The sequence below is a fragment of the Parasteatoda tepidariorum genome, chromosome 8 (assembly GCF_043381705.1).
Source record: "Parasteatoda tepidariorum isolate YZ-2023 chromosome 8, CAS_Ptep_4.0, whole genome shotgun sequence".
In the NCBI taxonomy this organism is placed as follows: domain Eukaryota; kingdom Metazoa; phylum Arthropoda; class Arachnida; order Araneae; family Theridiidae; genus Parasteatoda; species Parasteatoda tepidariorum.
The window spans coordinates 4,298,523-4,318,826 of NC_092211.1; the positions used below are offsets into that span (position 1 = coordinate 4,298,523).

Genomic DNA, 20,304 nt, shown 5'->3' on the forward strand with positions numbered 1-20,304 from the left:
AAAAAAAAAAAAAAAAAAAAAAAAGAAAAATCAAATCATGTACAAAAACAAAATTTTTCCTTTGGGACAGTAAACAGCCGAAGATTTAAAACAATCGTTTTCAAAAGTAAACATTTAGCTTCAGGTTAGTGCAAAATGTTCGGATAATAAAGTGCTAATAATCAGCTAATAATCTGTCAACAAATGAGTGAGGAAAATGTGTAGTCAACGATGCGAGAAAAAGGAACAGTTTTTTTTTCGAACAAATTGAAAATGACGAACCTTTTTTTTGTAAGTTCTTGAAAGTGAATGACGCGAAAGGGAAATTTATCGCAGTCCGTGACTGTTAAAGCAAAGTGACAACGCTTCTTTTTTTTCTTTAAAAAAGAATGTTTAGAAAAATGAACGCATATGAAACGCTTTGACCACAATTAATCGAATGAGTGAGTTTTTCAATTCATTGTTTATTTATTCAATTAAATATAGCGTGGACTCAACCTAAAACAATTGTGTTAGTTAATGAGCCGTTATTTTTAAAAATGGAATTAGTCCATTTTATCACATACCACCGAGATATTTATGGGTTGGCGTTTAAATGAATTAAAAAAAATATTTTTGCAAAGGATATTATTAAAACAGCCTTCCTAGTGTCGGGGTCTACGACTGCAAATGTTCAACTCAGTAGTCTCGTAATTTTGAACGCAATCTAGAAGGCGTGAGAACTCCTGGATCAAGTATTTGACAAAATCAGTTTTCGTGAAAAAAAAACGCGCATTTGCATTACATGGAGAGGAAAACCACGAATACCCCAACAGTTAGTCTGACAACAAGAGAACTCTAACCCATGATCTGTCAACCGCTGAAGATACTTTACGTCAGCACTGTGGTCGGTGCAAGCCGTACGCGGAATTCGTATCGACCAGCCATCACTGGGATTCGAAAACGGTTCACCTCATTAGAAGGCGAACGCTCTATCCCCTTGAGCCTTTACGGCTCTCTGCAAAGGATTATAATAATTATCAGTTGGGTTATCATTAGATATCTATCTATCTAGATCTATATCATCATTATATATATATATATATAATAAATAAATAAATACAAGAAAACACGAAGAAAGTTAAGTAAAACAATAAGTTTCATTTTTATAGTTTATATATATATATATAACTAGTTCAGTTTGTAAATTTTCATAAGTGAATCTTGAACTAGTTGCTTAGTTTGTGTTACAAAGACTGATAAAGATAAAACGGGAACTCAAACTGAAATTCATAAAATTGGCCTTCGCTTACCTGGATTTTGGATTGATAATCCTAGTCAATATTTTACGAAGCTAATTTTAAATTATCAGGGATTACTTCTGAATCTACTATGTATTGCTGTTTAATCTCTGTTCTTGATCAACATATTATGCAAGTGATTGCAGACTTGGTTAGAAACCCAAATTTGGAAAAGCCTTACATGGCCGTTCATTACTTCAAGTTGTAATGAAGTTGTAAATAGAGATTCACTTATAGAAAAAATAGCTGAAATTTCTACGGATTTGGCAGAGTTGAAGAATGAAATAAATTCTATGCGTAGATATTGAAGTATATCCCATAGTCGTTTGTGTTCCAATTCAAGTGCTTTAAAAATTTAAAGTCTTGCACTTTTAAAGGTGAAGCAGAGATCCAAACTGGCATAACGAAAATTTGTTGGTATCATAGGAAGTATGCCGAAAAAGCACACAAATGTATTGAGCCTTGCAATTTTAATTTAAACTGATGAGCTCTACTATTAGTGCGGTGGTTAGTAGTAGTGAGAATTTAAAATTTAGCCACCGACTTTCTGTTTCTGATCGCAAAACTAGGTTACTGTTCTTGGTCTATAGCGGATCTGATGTAAGTTTATTGCCTATAACATTTAAAGGTTGCAGGTCAACATCAAATTATGTGTTGCATGTAGCTAACGGCACTGCTATTAAAACATTTGGTGTTAAACTTATGTCGCTTGATTTTGGTTTACATCGAAAATTTGATTTTACATTTAAACTTGCGAATGTTTCAAAACCAATTTTGGGCGCAAATTTCTTACGACATTTTGAGTTGTTAATCGATCTTAAAAATAAAAAATTTATACGAAAACGTCTTTGGCTCATCAAAGTAAAATCTTTCCTTCCTCAATCCAAAGAGTTAAAACAATTTTTGGCAATACTAAATATCACGACTTAATTCAGGAATTTTCTGAAATTACTAGAGTTAGGCCTAATTATCTTAAAATTAAGCACAATACATTATATTAACACGATTGGTCCTCCAGTCGTTCAAAAGCTCGCAGATTGAATTCTGTTAAACTTCAAGCTGCCAAATCTGAATTTGATCTCATGCTGCAACATGGTATTTGTAGGCCATCCAAAAGTCCTTGGGCCAGCGCCCTACACATGGTTCCAAAAAGTAACTCTGATTGGCAACCTACCAGCGATTACAGAGCTTTAAACGCCTCTACTCAGTCTGATAAATACCCTTTACCAAATTTGCAGGATTTTTCTCAAAATCTGTTTGGCAAGTAAGTATTTAGTATTATAGATTTTGTTAAAGAATATAATCAAATCCCCGGAGCAGAACAAGACATTGAGAAAACTGCAGTAATAACAACTTTTGGGTTATTTGAATTTTTGTATNTCTGTTTGGCAAGAAAATATTTAGTATTATAGATTTTGTTAAAGCATATAATCAAATTCCCGTAGCAGAACAAGACATTGAGAAAACTGCAGTTATAACACCTTTTGGGTTATTTGAATTTTTGTATCTGTCTTACAGGTTGTGTAATGCACCTCAAACCTTCCAACGGTTTATTAACGAAGTTTTATATGGATTAGATTTTATATTTGCTTACATTGATGACATTCTCGTGGCAAGTGCAAACGAGACTGAACATTTGTATCACTTACGTTTAATATTTGAACATTTAAAACAGTATGGTTTAACAATTAATGTCTCTAAGTGTATTTTTGGATCTTTTGAAGTACCCTTCCTTGGACACTTAGTGAATGAGCATGGTGTTAAACCTTTACCACATAAAGTAGAGGCAATTGTTAATTATTCTAAACTCAAAACTCTAAAAGATTTACGCAGGTTTCTTGGGTGTTTAAATTTCTATAGGAGATTTATTCCCAAAGCGGCAGAATTGCATGCCCCGTTAAACTCTTTACTTGGGGATAGTAAAACTCTTAACTGGACTGCAGAGTTAGAAAATTATTTCAAAAAATACAAAGAAAGTATCGTAAACACTACTCAGCTTTCTCACCCGGCACCTGAGTGCCAGTTAGTGCTGTTTACGGACGCTAGTGACATTGCAGTAGCTGGCGCTTTACATGAAAACACTGTGTCTGGTTATATACCTTTATCCTTTTTCTCCAAAAAATTAAATAATGTCCAAGTTAAATATTTTGTGTATGACAAAGAGCTTTTGGCGATTTATTTGTCAATAATTCATTTTCGTTATATGTTAGAAGGAAGGGTATTTCATGTTATAACTGATCATAAACCTTTGGCAAAAGTTTTGAAAAGTGCTCTATTAGACGTTTACGACAACTAGAATTTATATCACAGTGTACTTGTGACTTACGATATGTAGGAGGCGCAGAAAACTTAGTGGCAGACGCCTGACAAAATTGATTATGTGCAAGTTGCAATTGAGCAGTTGACTGATGAAGAATTACAGGTATATTTAAAAAATCCAGATGTTACTAATCTTAAATTTAAATTAATTGTTTTGCCTAATTCTGATGTAAATTTGTATTTTGATGTCTCCCAACCTAGTGCTCGTTTGTATGTACCCATGAAATTTCGAAAAATGATTTTCGATTCTGTACATAACCTTGCACACATCAGTGCCCGATCTACTTTAAGACAGTTATGTAGTACATATGTTTGGCCTTCAATTCGAAAAGACATTGTTCAGTGGTGTCGCACTTGTTTAAGTTGCCAAAAGGCTAAAATACATCGACACGTTATATCACCATTGGGTAAAATTCCTGTGCCTAATGCTAGGTTCCAGCACGTGCATTTGGACCTGATTGGCCCATTACCGGTGTGTCGAGGATATAAGTACTGCTTAACTTTAATTGATCGGTTTACACGATGGGTTGAGGTGGTACCTCTACAAGATATCACGGCAAATACAGTAGCACGAGCAGTGATTTTTAATTGGGTTTCACGGTTTGGTGCTCCTGTTAGAATTTCAAATGATCAGGGAAGACAACTGGATTCCTTCACTTTCAAGAAATTAGCACAAATTCTGGGTGTTGAAATTATAGGTACAACTGCATACAATCCTAAGGCCAATGGGATGATTGAACATATTCATAGAACATTAAAAGCAGCCCCTATGTGTTATACTACAGATTCTTGGCTTGATTATTTATCATCGAGTTAACACATCTTATGTACTAGCAAATTGGAATTGTATTTTAGTAGTGGTAGACACACTACATGTTTGATCATATCTCAGCCCATCTTTTTGATTACAAAGAAAATTTTTAACATCAGCAAGGGTCTGTCCAGGCCAAATGTACAACCGTTTAACGGTACCTTCACAAATTCAATTTTAGGTAAAACGGTAGTTTCACAAATTTAACTTCAGGAAGAACGGTCACAAAATACTTCTTCTTAAAAAAAAAATTTTGTATCCCTTAAGAAACAATAAATCCATATTTTTGTGTTGATTTTTAAATATTATTTTTCACAAATTATGTCTGAATTTTCCCAAATTGGTACCTCTCAGAAAAACCTAGACAGACCCCTGATCAGAAAAATTCTAATAATTTAGTTCATTCTTTCTCCAACATTTGGAAATGAATTTTATTTCTACCGAGCTCTGTTATACACTTTCATCTATCTCCCTTCTGTTATTCAAACAAGCATTAACAACATGTTTGTCTTGTTATTTTTCTATTGTCATTGAGGAAGGTTTCTTCTTTAGTATGGCCACTTTTATTTGAGCTTCGTTATATTAATTTAGAATGAGATTTCAATATTAAATCAAATTCTGCATAGTCAGGGCTCTGTCCAGGCCCAATTTACTACCGTTTAGCGATACCTTCTTCACAAATTCAACTTTAGGAAAAAGGGTAGTTTCACAAAATACTTTATCTTAAAATTTTATTTTTGAATCCCGTAATAAACGATAAATCCATATTTTTGTGTTGATTTTTTTTCACAAATTATGTCTAAATTTTCACAAAATAGATACCTCTGAGAAAAAACTAGTCAGACCCCTGATAGTATACTACAAAAATTACATGTTATACAAAAAATACTACATTCATATTTAAAAATAAAATCTCATTTTCGAAAAGGAAAAAATTAAGCACTCTTTAAAAACATCCAATAAAAAAGCACCTTTTAAAAAACGAAAATAAGCACCTTTAAGCACTTTTTAAAAACCCATAAAAAGCACCTTTAAGGGCTTTTAAAAAACAAAAATAGGCGATCACAACACTCGCCATCTGGGGAGAAGACCAATTCCATGCCCTTCCCTCTCATCCTCTTTTCAGTTGTACTGCAATATTTTTCCTTTTATTAATATTTTTTGTATTTAATTCTTAAAAATGTTTTTTAAAATTTCCACGACACTTTCAGTTCCTAACTTAAAAGACTTTAATCTAGTTGAAAAATCAAGACATACACTTCCTTCTCCGCACACCAATGGTGAAAGCATTCAAAGTGCTGAAATAGGTAGAGAGTTTTCTGTTCTATGCCACACTGTAGCCCATTTCAATCATTCACTTTCAAGCACTTTTTAAATACACCCAATTAAACACCATTAAGGGCTTTTAAAAAACAAAAATTGAAAATAAATACCTTTAAGCACTTTTTAAGCAATAAGATTCCATAATAAGACTTACCTCTTCCTCTTCTTTCATGTGGGGTAAAAATGAACAGGTGAAATCCTGCAGAGCATCCTGCAGTTTTATGCCAAAATTAATTCTTTCTGCTTCAGGTTTGGACGTGCAGGAATAACCGTCTTTAACCAGGGCCAACATGTCTGACAGTTTATTATCAGAGTGACAGTTACACACAGTGGCATCATGGATAGACAATAGCTTAAAAACAAATTATGAATCTGGTTACTACTCACTCCCCTCAAATTTCATAAATAAACTTGCACAACACGTAGATTAACATGGGGTCACACGCATATTTAGTCATGTTAACGGCAAATAGGATAATTTTTATCTAAACATTAGAGTTCTAAGCACTAAATATTTTTATCAAAAAACTTAACATATTTGTAGAAAATTAAATACTTTTAATATTTCAATTCATTTAAAACTAAAAAAATTGATTCTTTTTTTTAAAAAAAAAACTTTTTTAATTTTTTACAATAATTAATTTATTAAATATATATTAAGATGTTATATTAATTTATACATATATACATAAATATTGCGGGTGGATATAAATTCTAACCAAAAAGAAGCTTGCAGAATGAAAGTACCAAAAATATACGCATTTTAGAGCAGTGTTTTCACTACAGCGCGAGAATGCGAGAATCTCGCATATTTATTTCTTTTCTCGCATTAAAAAATTATTACCGCGAGAAATTCGCGCATTCTATAAATCAATTTCAAAATTCGCCAATTTCTCGCAGTTTGGAAAAAGCTTCGAATTACGCCATTTAGAATAAAATCCGTTTCACTTTTCTTCCTGCATCTTTCATTACTTTTAACCCATTATCTAGCCTCCCTATTTACCAGTATTGTTCAGAAACTTTTCTGAACAACAGAACACAACCACGGGACCCCTTTTGAGAACACATTTCTCTGCAACCACGTGTTTACTGTAAGTAAGGTTTCTTCATGTAAGACGTTCAAATTTTTTATGCACTCATGTAAGATGGACAAATACCTTGTAAAGGCAAAATCTTCTATGATAATGCACCAAAAATATTCAATGCTTTAAAAAATAGAAGACGTTAAAAATGTATTATAATTAAAGAAATTATTTTTTTTTTTGAAGAATTTTTGTGTCTTTTTCAGTTTTTAGAAATCTCATTTAACTTTTTGAAAACTCACCCTGTTTTTGAGAAAGGGTGAGAAATTCTCACCCATTTTTTTTTCTATGATGAAAACTCTGTTAGAGTAATATAAATTTCAATTAAATATTTTAATTTAAGAAAATTTATAATGTTTAAACAAAGATCAAATTAAAAGAAATTTTCTTATTGCGTTCAGAAGTCCTTGTGGACCACATATATCGACAGTCTGTGGGCCACATGTTATCCGTGGGTCACAGGTTGTGCACCCTTAATCTAAATGCATGATTCAAATGTTACGTGTCAATTTCTGCAGAAAAGAAAACTACTTTTTTTTTCTTTTTAAAAGAAAAATCATCATGCAAGAGCTTAGTAACGTTCTGTGACAATGTTGCTGTGATTCGGAGCCCTGTAAGACATTCACAATGGATCGTTCATCAAGACCAACAACTGGATGATATTCTTTTTAATCCAGCAGGGATCAAAATAATTAGAAGGAAATAATTTAAACTTGTGTGTGGCAGAATTTTTTCGGGTTTTCTACGACCCTAGCACAGTTGCTTTTAATTATAACAATTACTAATTTAAAGTAACGAAAACGTTGGGTATACAGAAGAAAGTATAGAATAAAAATGTACAAAAAAATTTTATTTTACAAGTAATATTATTTTAATTCTAATATTATAGGCAATATTCTCACATTCTGTAGGCAGAAAACACTAATTATTTCCTCTTTTGAATTTTGTAAATCATCACATAAATTGAAATTGGTAAATAAACTAAAAATCGTAAAATCCGTGCAGTGACTCCCAAAATAAAAATCACGAATAAAACGAATGGGTTTCTTTAAAAAAATAGATAATAAAATAAGTGTATATTAAGTATGGAGCTTTTTAAAGGAAAAAAATGAAAGAAAGAACATAATTTCTAGAGCGAACTATCTTTTAAACTTTCGTGATTTCAGAATTTTTTATTTCAGATTGCAATTGTTATTTTGAAATTTTAGCTGAAGCCAGTCATTACATACTTTTTTTGAAAATTTCAAATGAGAACAGAAAAATCACGGTTATTTCCTACCTCTCTGATGCGCAAGAAAGACAACTTAGAAAAAAAAATTCTGCAGAAAGGAAAACAAAAATTTTCCCCTTCCCAAGTGAAAACTCTTTCTACAAAAAGTCTAATGTTCTGCGAAAATGTCGCCGTAATTCTGCCACGGGGAAGAGTGAGATGTCCAGATTAAAAGATGCCAAAATATTTTCTACGATCATTTTCTTTTCTTTCTTGCCAAAGATAAAATCGAAAAGATAAAGAAAGGGGACAGAAGAATTCTTTAGATCTGAAATGTTCTTACAGGGTGTGTAGCCAAATTATTCAACAAAAAATAAGCACCTTTTAAGCACTTTTAAAGCACNAAAATACTTTTAAGTACTTTAAAAAAATATCATAATTAGGCAGGGTTGGAAAGTTTTTGACAATTGACAGTTTCATCTTGTTTTAACCTTCACATCAAAAAAAAACTTTTGGCATTGTTTTTGACAATTGTCAAAAATCATAAAATTTTGAATCATGTAAAGAATGGTGTATAGGCTGGGGTTGAATGAATTGTGAAAATGCTAAATAGAACAATGTGAACTGTGTCTTTTTGTATAATTCATAGCGAAAATCAACATGGTAAAGGAAAAATCTCAGTTTGAAAAAGGGAAGATTAAGCACTTTTTAAAAACACTCAATGAAATAAGCACCTTTAAGCAGTTTTTAAAAATGCTACGCACAATGTTTTAGTTATGGATAAGGCAAAATGCTTTAAAAAATGGTGCATTTCTTAAATTTCATAGTAGAAATTATTTATTTTTGAATGTAGAAAAGTGGTCAAAAAATAATAAGGTTTTCTCATAGAAGGGTAAGAGAGTGTCTTAAAAAACTTACTTTTAAGCGTTTCTTCAACTTTCTCATGATATACTTGTTTTCAATTTGCTCGTGAGACTTGAATTCACAGAAAGTGTGATGCAGACTGTGCAACAAAGATTCGACTGCAGCATAATCTTTAAAATCAGTATATAACAGCTGAAAACAATATAATTATTTTTTAACAGGTTCTTAAATATAATAAATAATTTTAATAATAAATAAATTTTAATTTTTTGTAGTTTTATCCTTGAAAAAAAAGATATAGTTTGTCTAAAATAAGTACTCCACCAGGCATTCGTCTGGACCTGTGGCAGTGACTATGGTAACGAGGTATGACTATTTTAAGTAGGGGTGCAGGGTCACTGTTTTGGAGTGGTTTTGGCCCGATTCGGCGAGAGAAAGGGAATCTCTTTCTTCGGTCAATTGTGTTAGTCCTAGAGAGAAGCTACCCTCCCTAAAATGCGCTACTCTTGTTTCCATAGATCTAGACAGCCTCAGATTTTGTGGCGGGAGGAGTTCTTAGCTTAGACAAACTATAGGCTGCAGTGAAAAATACAAAGTAATTCAAAATGAATATAGCGGTTACAAACTATTTAATGAAAAAGAATGAATCAAAAGAATGTAGAATGAACTTTGTATATACAGACCTGGTGACTTTATAGAAAATTTTTTAGGAGCAATGATAAAAAACATCAGGAGTTTGGGGAGTCATTTCAGGAGTATAACGCGAAACAAATTTAGCTATATTTCTATGCATAAATTTAAAAACTATATAAATAGGACATATTTAATAGAAAAATATTGAAAATGCAAAATTAATAATTATGGAATAATATTTAGACCATCTTAGTTTATTAAATCATGATTAAATTATCTTTGATAGTTGGTAAAAATTAACAGAACTATATTACTCACTCTCTCAGGGGTGAATGTGGGCCCAACTCGAAAATCCTGAAAATTTCTTGAGTAACAAAAAATTTATATCTTTATAAATTTAAATCATTCAAATTTCCAAAACTGAATATTCTGAATGAATTATATGCAGCATAATTTAAATGAATAATTATGTGTAAGTTTACTCTTATCTCCTATGAGCTGCACAATCAGTCTTCCCGATGAGCAGACCTAGTGTGTTCTCCAGAAGTGGTATCCACTCTTTCAGGACCACCACAATGGGTGAGATACTTTTATCCCTAATCACATTTATTATTCTACCAGAAAAAATATTTACAAATGAAAGAGATGGCAAGCATAAATTATAGTTCTAATATTTTTAGATACAACATACAAGAATTTTATAAATGCGATCGACGATTTCTCAAACCTTCTGGACTTAGGATTTCCGGAAACTTTCGGATCGCGGTTAGCGAAAAATCTGGATTTTTTCCAGAGCACAATCACCTCTGCTTTTTATCAGTTTAAAAAAAGTATTTAAACTAACAACATTAAATGGGAAAATTATGAAAGAATTGCAGACAAAATAATTATGAAGCAAATGAAAAATTTTAATTAAACAAAAACTCTCCTCATGATATTGTTGTTATACATCAAAAATTTAATATTTTTGTCCAGTCAAAGTAACTTTCAGTAAATCTTGCTCAGTTAATACTGCATTGTAGAAGCATGCTTCAGAATCTCTTCATTTACTGTGTTGATTTTGTCTTGTGGGGACGGGATCACATGACGTGAAAGGGACGTGAATACGATTATGCGACGTCATCGGCGGGAAATGTAACAATTAGCTAACGGGTTTATTTCCCGGGTAAAATTTATATCTTTGCGAAGTACACTGAAATTTCCGGAGATACTCCGGAAAGTTACCAGGTATGTATATATGCGTCACAGACTTCCACACGGTCGACATCTAGGTCCATTTCATTCTGAAGCATTTGTGCATTACAAATATGTTCTCTGAATTCTTAAATTGTTTTTGGCATAAGCCGTGGTGGTTCAGGGGACAGAGCCTCCCAATGAGGTGAACTGGCAATTTCTGGTTGATTTGAATGCCGCACCCAGCTTACACCGACCACAGTGCTGACTAAAAAATATCTTCAGTAGTAGACAAATCATGGGTCCCTTTTCCGTCAGGCTAATCGTGGGATTTTTTCGGGGTTTTCCTCTATATGTAACAAAAATGCAGGTTAGTTCTATCAAAAAGTGCTCCACAAAAGCAAATTTCTTCCAATACTTGATGTGGGGATAGGTAGTTATCAACAACCTATGAAAAGGTATCCCAACATAGAATCGAGTTAACATGTCTTATATATACTAGTGAATTGGATTTATATTTTGTAATGGTAGACGCACTACCTCACCAGATAGTGTGATAGAATTTGATGAACGGGATACTACTAGTTGATTCATTACTGTTTTGTGAGAAGCTGGGAGAGCCATATTTAGATCAGCAGACCAGCAGACTTTCAAAATGCTGATCGTGAGAGCTGTATTAAGTTTACGATCGTGGTCGCTCCTGTATTGCCGTTCGCAGCCGAGTGTATACAGGGCAACATTGTATTTTTCTTTGGCTATATTGATACAATACTAGAAAGCACTCTTTTTTGCTGATATAATCATGCGTGCTGATGAAGAGATAAATCCCCCCCTCCCCGCATTTTTTGAAATTGTTTTAAAATTGTGTTATTTTTTTATTTTAAAATTTTTCTTCCTCTCGGTTGATTATTTGTAATTTCCCCCGTGTTTTCTCTAAATTTTGAACTTTGTATCGATATATATATATTATATACAGTCAAACCAGTTGATCTCGAATCTCACGGGAAAGGTAAAAAATTTGAGATAGAGAGGTTTTGAGTTTACAGGTACTTTAAAAAATTAAATTTAATAAAGAAATTCTATTAAAAGTGCTTTAATTGTTTTTAGTAGTAAAATACAGGCATTTTTCTGTAACTTAATTATACCACATACATCTATTTACATAGAAATTTTTCAACATACATTTAAAACTTAAAATAATTCTCGACGACTAACTTTTCGAGTGTTCTTTTAAGGTTAGAAAGAACATCAAATTTCCCATACCCAATATTTTCATAGGATTTAAGAAGCTTTTTCTGCTTCTTCTTTTGGTTCATCAATATGATTTTGCAACTCTTTAACATCTGATATTCCTTATCTATGGTTTCCTGTCAATATTTCGCATATTGCAGTTGTCTTCAACATTAAATGCCATACCTGCCAACTCTACCGGATTTTGCGGGAGATTTTATTTTCATATTTAAAGTGGTAGTAAATATATACTATTTTTTTCTTTTATAAATTTAATTTTTAAATGATTTTGATCACCACTATTCTTACAAAAATTAAGCTTATATATTAATATGCGTTACTATCATGGTTGTCAACTTAATTTTTTTCAAATACAACGTATTTGTTTGCTTAAAATTGAAGTTTTAATTCCATTTTAATACCACTGGGAAAAATTATAATTGAAGGGATTAAAAGTTGGCAGGTCTGAAATCCAGATTTTATTGCATTCCATTCTGGTACTGTATTTTCATCATCAACAATTTCATTACCTCTTGCTCATCATCTTCACAGTTATTCTTAAAACCATTTTGGATAATTTTTAGAGACACATTTCTCCAAGCAGAACAGTCATTCTGATAGCATCGAACACATTTATTTTTGGAAGAGAACTTTCTTCAGCGATGGCATCTACAAGTTTGATTACCAACTGTCTTCTATAGTTCACTTTAAAACTCCTAATTATCCTTTGATTTATAGAATTTTCTATTCCTACCTTTCTTATCTACGTTGCAAAGCCTGGTGGTCACTCAGTCCTATTCATCTCACTTGCTGTCAGAATCATTGTATTCTTTTCAAGTTAAGGAAGTGCATGGACAGTGACACCCCCCAACCTGTTCATCTCTACTTCCTGTGGATTTATCTAAGTCTGCCAGTTCTACTAATAAAAAAAAGTCATGGTTGTTTGGACATTTGTGCTCTATTATTAGAAATTCGAGAAATGGAGGTTTGAAAAGAATATTTTTGACATAAATAAGGAAAACACATTGATTGTAGATAGCAAATGAAGATAATTTTAGAAATTTCGAGATATAGAAATTTTCGAGATAATCAGGTTCAACTGTAAATCAAAAGTGCAACTCATTACTATCGCATGGTAAATCCTTCAATTATAACATGCATCCTAATTCAATAATTGCTATATACTAGGGGTACACAACCTATGGCCTGCGGGCCACATGCGACCCGCCGACTGTTGATGTGTGGCCCAAGGGAGCTTCTGAATGCAATTTTTAAAAAAATTTTAATTTGGTTTTTGTTTAAACATTATAAATTTTCATTCATTAAAATATTTAATTCAAAAATAAATATCATTCTATAAAATGCATGTTTTTTTCAACTTTCATTCTGTAAGTTTCTTTTTTTGTTAGAATTTATATCCTCCCCTCCCAACATTTATGTATATACATATATAAATATTTGATAAGTTAATTATTGTGAAAAATGGAAAAAGTTTTTTAAAAAAATATATCAGATTTTTTAGTTTTAAATAAATTCAAATAATTAAAAGTACTTAATTTTCAGCAAATATGTTATTAACCCCTTAACTGCCGAGTAAAATTAACGTGATTCACTCCCCAGTGCCACCGTTTTTCGCTCAAGTGCACTTTCTTACACAGTGTTTTGGTGGGGAAAATGATGCACGCTTTGCAATTTAAAAACAGTTTAATTTTACAAGACAAGAAAAATGAAAGAAAGAAAATAAAAAATTTAAATTAAATAATAAAAATACAATATAAAAGATGTTAAAACTTAGCTGTTGTATGATAAATCCTGAAACATGGTTGGACACATAAACCAACATCACATTCATTGCACTGATAGCAGGATTCACGCCGAATTTTTTTTCTTGAACAAACAGCACATTTTCGCGATGCATTTCTATTTGAAGACGTTGATGGAAAGAATAAAAAGCACCAAATACATACGGGAAACAAAAGCGAAAAAAGAATAAACCCGACCTTACTCAAATAAATACACACAAGCGATTAATACGATATCATTTATCCATAACATCCTTTTCTCATTCCCCCTCCTCCGAAATTAGTAATACATTCGCAAAGCAAACACTTTCAAGGCCATTTTATTGCATTCTAAAGTAGGGGGTGTAGTTCTATTTATAGCAGCGCAATGCAAAGCATCGTACTTCGGGAAAGCGTATATATACGCCTGCGGCAGTTACCACATCGTCTGGCCGAGACGTATATATACGCCCGCGGCAGTTAAGGGGTTAAGTTTACTGATAAAAATATTTGGTGCTTAGAACTCTAATGTTTAGATAAAAATTATCATATTTGCTGCTAAAATGGCTAAATATGCGTGCGGCCCCTCATTAATCTACGTGCTGTGCAAGTGGATCTTCACTCAGAGAAGTTATACATTCATACTATACTATTGCCATATTTAAGATAAGAAATTTGACAAACAATCCAGACAAATATATTTAGATATTATTACTTAAAACGATTAAAACAAACAAACAAAACATTTCCTATAATAAAAAGTTATCGTTTGATAACAATAAAATACTGATCATAAGTTAGATTTAAAATGAACGAGAAAACATATTACACGCACGGTGGGTAGCCACATCTTTCAACAAAAAATAAGCACCTTTTAAATACTTTTCAAGCACTCAAAAAGTATTTTTAAGCACTATATACACAAACATAATGCGAAATAATTTTCAAAGACTTCACATGATCATGATAAATAAACTAGTTTCTGACAAAGAACCTTTTTCTTCATTATATTAGCTATCATAAAATGATCAAGTTATTTTTCGGTTCGATTTCAGAGGTTGGAAAATGAAGTCTGAAATTGAGAAAATCTTGCAAAATGCAGCAGAGTTTTACACGAGAGTGCTGGAATCTTATCGAACCCAGCGCACATGCGGACTCACAAGTATTTCATCAAACATGTAAAATGATGGCCGCTTTCATACGCAATGGACCAACGGTATGCCGAAATAGATTGTTGAATGAATTGGGAAAACGTTGAATAGAACTGTATGTGAAAAGCACACTTTTGCATACTACATGGCGAAAATCGACATGGTAAAAAAAAAAAAACTCTTTTTCGAAAAGGGCAAATTAAGCACTTTTTAAAAACATCCAATGAAAGAAGTACCTTTAAGGGCTTTTAAAAAACAATTATTGAAAATAAGCACCTTTAAGCACTTTTTAAAGATGCTTCGCACCATGTATTAAGTTGTTGAGATTTTTATTCCAATTAATACTTGTCATTAAACTTTTATTAATAAATAAGGATATCAACATATTAAGTTGTTAAAATCTTTATTCCAATTAATACTTGTCATTAAACTTTTACTTATACATAAGGATAACTGAAATCAGGGTTGGGTTTTTGCTGTCAAAAACTGGTTTTTGACATGGCAGTGGTAAAAACCGTCAAAAATCTACTGTTTTCTTTAATTTATGGCATATAGTGGACAATATATTATTTCCAAGTTAAAAGCTTTTATTCAGTTGAAAAAGCACATTAAACAAAACTTAATTACAAACAAAATTACATGTTCAGTAGTCGGGGTCACTGTGCCGAAGCATACGACAGCAAGTGACAAATTTTTTATTGCCCAGTCGATTTCTGAGTTTAGTATGGATGAGTCCAAAATTCGAGAAGATTTTTTCAATGGAAGACCACCAGTCTAGTTCCAAGAAAGCCTGTCATTGAGGATAATGATAACAAAAGGTTATTGCAATGTTGCAAGGAAAGTCTAAAAGGATTTTCCAGGCTTTTTCGTGTCTCATTTCTGTGTAAAATAGTGAAAACAAAAATTATACGAAAAGTTTATTTTATGAGGCTTTCTTATTATGTGTACATGCGTTTCTCAAAGCAAGATTTTATGAATGAAAGTAATCAATCTTGAAATTCTTCAGTAATGTAATATGCCAAACAAAATGATGCTTGGAAATGTTGAAAATTTTGTTTAGTATCCTAATATTTTACTTCAAATAGTATGTTTTGATATAATCATGTTCGGAAAATACGTGAATCTGTTCTTAAATATCTTTTAACAACTTTTTTTCTAATTTTATTGGCCAAAAATGAATTAATTTTAAATTATAAGCAGTTAAACTCAAATAAAAATACAGTTTTACCAAAACGATGGGTTTTTGACATGAGGGTAAAAACCATGGTAATAACCGTCATGCGTCAAAAACTTGCCAACCCTGGATAAAATGCTTCTAACAAAATGTTCAATCTCTGCTCCACTTCCGGTTACAAAGTATACAGCTGCTTATAATTCTGTGAGTTGATAATTTGGTTTAATATAAAAGAAATAAAATTAAGTAATTTATGAGCTAAAATTTGCTGTATTTCATAAGATAGCTATTAAGTAATTCTGGTGAAATGAAAATTTGTTTTAGTTATTTAGAGAGGTATTGTTAAAAAAGGTGAAATGGTTACTAAATTTAGAAAGAACTCGTTTTTTTAGGCCTAGTTTTACTTGTATATTCTTGGTGCAAGCCATCGTATGTTAGCATATTTTGTTTGAGCAGCAAGATTAAGTTCAAAATTCTACAAAAAAAAATTTAAAGAACATAATATTTAAATAGAATAAAGGGAAAATTTCCTTAGTCTTAAAAAATATTAGCCAAGTCTCGGGAACTACCGAGCAGAGGAATGCAAGAAACTAATAAAAAAAACATCACAGAAAGGGATCAACTAGCAACCACCGCTGCGCAAACATCTATATGCTTTTTTTCTAACAAAAATATTTGATCGCTATCTGAACGCGATACGGAATCATCCCCTGAAGAATAAGAATTCATCTTTTAAGATTCTCCCTTTTAATCATTACAATTATAGAAACAAAACTAACATATTTAGGGAATGTCAAATACTATTACCTAATGTAGGGGTGCACAACCTTTTTGAGTGAAGGGCCACTTTCAAAGCAGGTAGATTAATGAAGAGCCGAAATCATATTTAGTCATGTTAGCAGCAAAAGCAAATATACGTTTTGTATAAACATTAGTGTTCTAAGCACTAAATATTTTTATCAGTAAACTTAATAGCCTATTTGAAGAAAATTAAATACTTTTAATTATTTAAAACTAAAAAATAAAATATAAAAAAAACTTTTTCCATTTTTCACAATAATTAATTTATCATAAATATTGCAGGGATATAAATTTTAACCAAAAAGAAGCTTACAGAATGAATGTGCAAAAAATATAAGCAATTTTTATAGAGTAATGTAAATTTGAATTAAATATTTTAATTAAAGAAAATGTTTAAACAAAAACAACATTCAGAAGCACATCCCTAACCTTTTGTGAGCTGGTGACAATCTAATAGCCTACATAATATATCTATATAATATATCTATATAATATACATATATAATATATCTATATAATATACATATATAATATATCTATATCATATATATATACTGGGGTCTGTCTAGGTTTTTCTGAGAGGTACCTATTTTGTGAAAATTAAAAATTATATCAAAAAAATCAGCACAAAAATATGGATTTATCCTTTTGTATGGGATACAGAAATAAAATTTTAAGAAAGAGTATTTTGTGAAACTACCTTTTTTCCTAAACTTGAATTTGTGAAGGTACAGCTAAACGGTAGTAAATTTGGCCAGGACAGATCCCTGATATATATATGTATATAATACCTATATCTAATAGCCACATGGCAGAACTTCACATAATTCTTGTAGAAAGGTTTTTCTTTTGTAAAGAAAAAATTTTAATGTTCTTTTCTGCAGAAATTTGCACGTAAAATTTGAACCATGCATTTAGAAAATCTCGTTTTGACAAGCTCAATTTACGCCGTTAGTATTGTTTATCGAAGCAGTAGTTTAATTATATTTTCGGCAGTTATTGATTTTTAATATTTCAGACGACAGGGGAAATTCGAATCATCCATTCCAGTATAAATTTTTAAGGCTTTATTGGCTCAAGTATGAACTTCTTTTGGCAATTATTGGTCTTGACTTCCATATAGTTTTAAAATACGATATTATTCATTACAACAATCAAATCTTGAAATGAAACACGTATCTGAGCAACCCCTTTTTAAAGAGTCCGATTCGCGTGATTTTGTCGTCGATCTGTTTTTCGGTAGTTACTGCTACTGATTTCACAATTTTTACTGTTCTTTTTTTTAAGTGATGATTTACAAAAGGCAATAAAGGAAATAATTAGTGCCTTTTCCCCCTAACAAAACGCAACAATATCGCCCATAATATTAGAATAACAGAAAGTATACTGTCCTTTTTGTAAATGCAGCATTTTTGTTACTTTAAATTAGTTACTCTTAAAATAATTAGTAATCAAATTAGGAACTCATAAAATAATATAAAAATATAGGTAAAACATGGAAAATATTAAAGATTAATGAAAAGAGAAGATGAAAAAAAAATTATGAAAATAAAATAGTTAAAAAAAAAATAGTGTTTAAAAGCTAGAAAACAAATAAATTAAAAGATATAATCTGTTCATGAGCTCACAGGATTATATCCTCAGAAAGGAGTTTTTTAGAAAGCACTTGCAAATATAATATGAGCTGATGAAGAGATTACGCCTTTTCATTTTTTGGCTTTTTAATATTTATTTTCTTAATATAAATTTTTTTAATATTTATATGGACAATATTAAAAAAATAAATAAAAAATCAATATTAAAAAGTCAAAAAACAAAAAATGAAAAGACATAATCTCTTCATCAGCTCATGCTCATATTATATCTGCAAAATGGAGTGTTTTCTAAAGAACTTCTTTTTGAGGATATAATCCTGTGAGCTCATGAACAGATTATATCTTTTAATTTGTTTTGTAGCTTTTAAACACTATTTTTTTTTTAAATATTTTATTTTCATAATTCTTTTTTCATCTTCTCTTTTCATTAATCTTTAATATTTTCCATGTTTTACCTATTTTTTTAAAAACTTATTTTATGAGTTCGATATGATTGCTGCTAATGCACAGAAAATAAAACTTATTATTATGCAGTAAATTAAAATATTAAATATTCAATGAAAATAATTAGTTTCTTTTTGTAAACATAGCGTTTTTGTTACTTTAAATTAGTAACATACATCTTTGTTAATAATGAAAGTATGAAAGATATTAGTGATAGAATATTTCATCAAGAAATTCTGCCACAGTTTAGAAGAGGGTGGCTATTCCCTTAGAGTAGGTTCCCTTTTGAGCATTTTTTTCCTTTATTAGTTTCTTACGAAGGACTACCATGTTCTCAGAAATTTGGCTATCTTTTTACGCATATTTAATAAAATTCATCAACATTCAATACCTTTTCACGGTACACATCTACTAGCTCTTTCATTCTTGTATGAGGTAAAGAAAATACATCGATTTCTTCAGGATAAGGAGCCATTTTTCTGAATTTAAACGAATAAAGTCATTTATAACTTATTTATTGTAGTCAGTGTAGTTATTTTTATTCTTAACAAAATAGAAAAATTTCTATCTTTCAAGAGTTATCGATACTTCAGTATCAAAACAATAACAGAAGAGAAGAGAGATTAAAAGTTGCCATTTCTTCAAGTTAAATAAAAAGAACCCTGGTTGACCGAGTTTTTACATAATGTAAAGCAAAGCACAGATGGCGCTACAAAATAAAATTTGTCATAAGACTTCTGAGTTAATACTTCCTATTTAATTTTACGCCTAAACTTGAAAAAGCTCGCTATCCAATATTATTATATAATCAGTGTTTACAACATAACGAGTTCTTTCAATTGAAATTTCAACGAAACAAACAAAGGAATTCGGAAGACTTTGCAGGCATGCTATAATGCAACCCAAACGGTACTATACGAAGAAGACTTTCTTAAAGTGGCTAATAGTGAAGCATCAAGTCAATGAGGTTATTAATGGTGGGATATCAAAACAATAACAGAATAATGGCTGGGGTATTCTGTCTCACTCCTCTAGATGAGTTCTTCCCAGTTCTTGAAGGGTTTGTCGGGGGTGGTAGGCGTCCAGCAATTGGTATGCCTAGAATGTCCCAGACATGCTCGATAGGGTTCACGTCCGGAGAACACGCTGGACAATCCATTTGCACGAATCCTTCCTCCAAAAGAAAATCATCAAGATGTGGCCTGCAATTATCGTCCATTAACGCAAAGCCATCTCAAAATGCTGCAGCGTAAGGGACTACATTAGGTCTCCAAATCTCATCCTTATATCGGCGACCGGTCAGAGCTCCATTTTGAATTAGTTGAGATCAGTGCGCCCATCAGTTGACATGCCAGTTTAGACCATCACACCCCCACAGTCAAATATTACAGTTTCGTGCATGAACGCAGGATTGCTTCTAGTGCCATCCCAGAAAGCATGTAACCTTACGACAA

General features: G+C 31.5%; 1 protein-coding gene across 1 annotated transcript in view; it reads right to left on the minus strand.

The window, feature by feature from the left end:
- The window catches only part of LOC107456421 (F-box/LRR-repeat protein 5), a gene marked incomplete in the record, with an annotated part of 48,655 nt that extends 29,183 nt beyond the window's left edge, over positions 1-19,472 (minus strand). Inside the window, 3 exon segments of the mRNA XM_043053868.2 lie at positions 5,867-6,064; positions 8,923-9,060; positions 19,242-19,472. Coding sequence (XP_042909802.1) covers positions 5,867-6,064; positions 8,923-9,060; positions 19,242-19,325 — 420 coding nt within the window.
- Between the last annotated feature and the right edge of the window lie 832 nt (positions 19,473-20,304).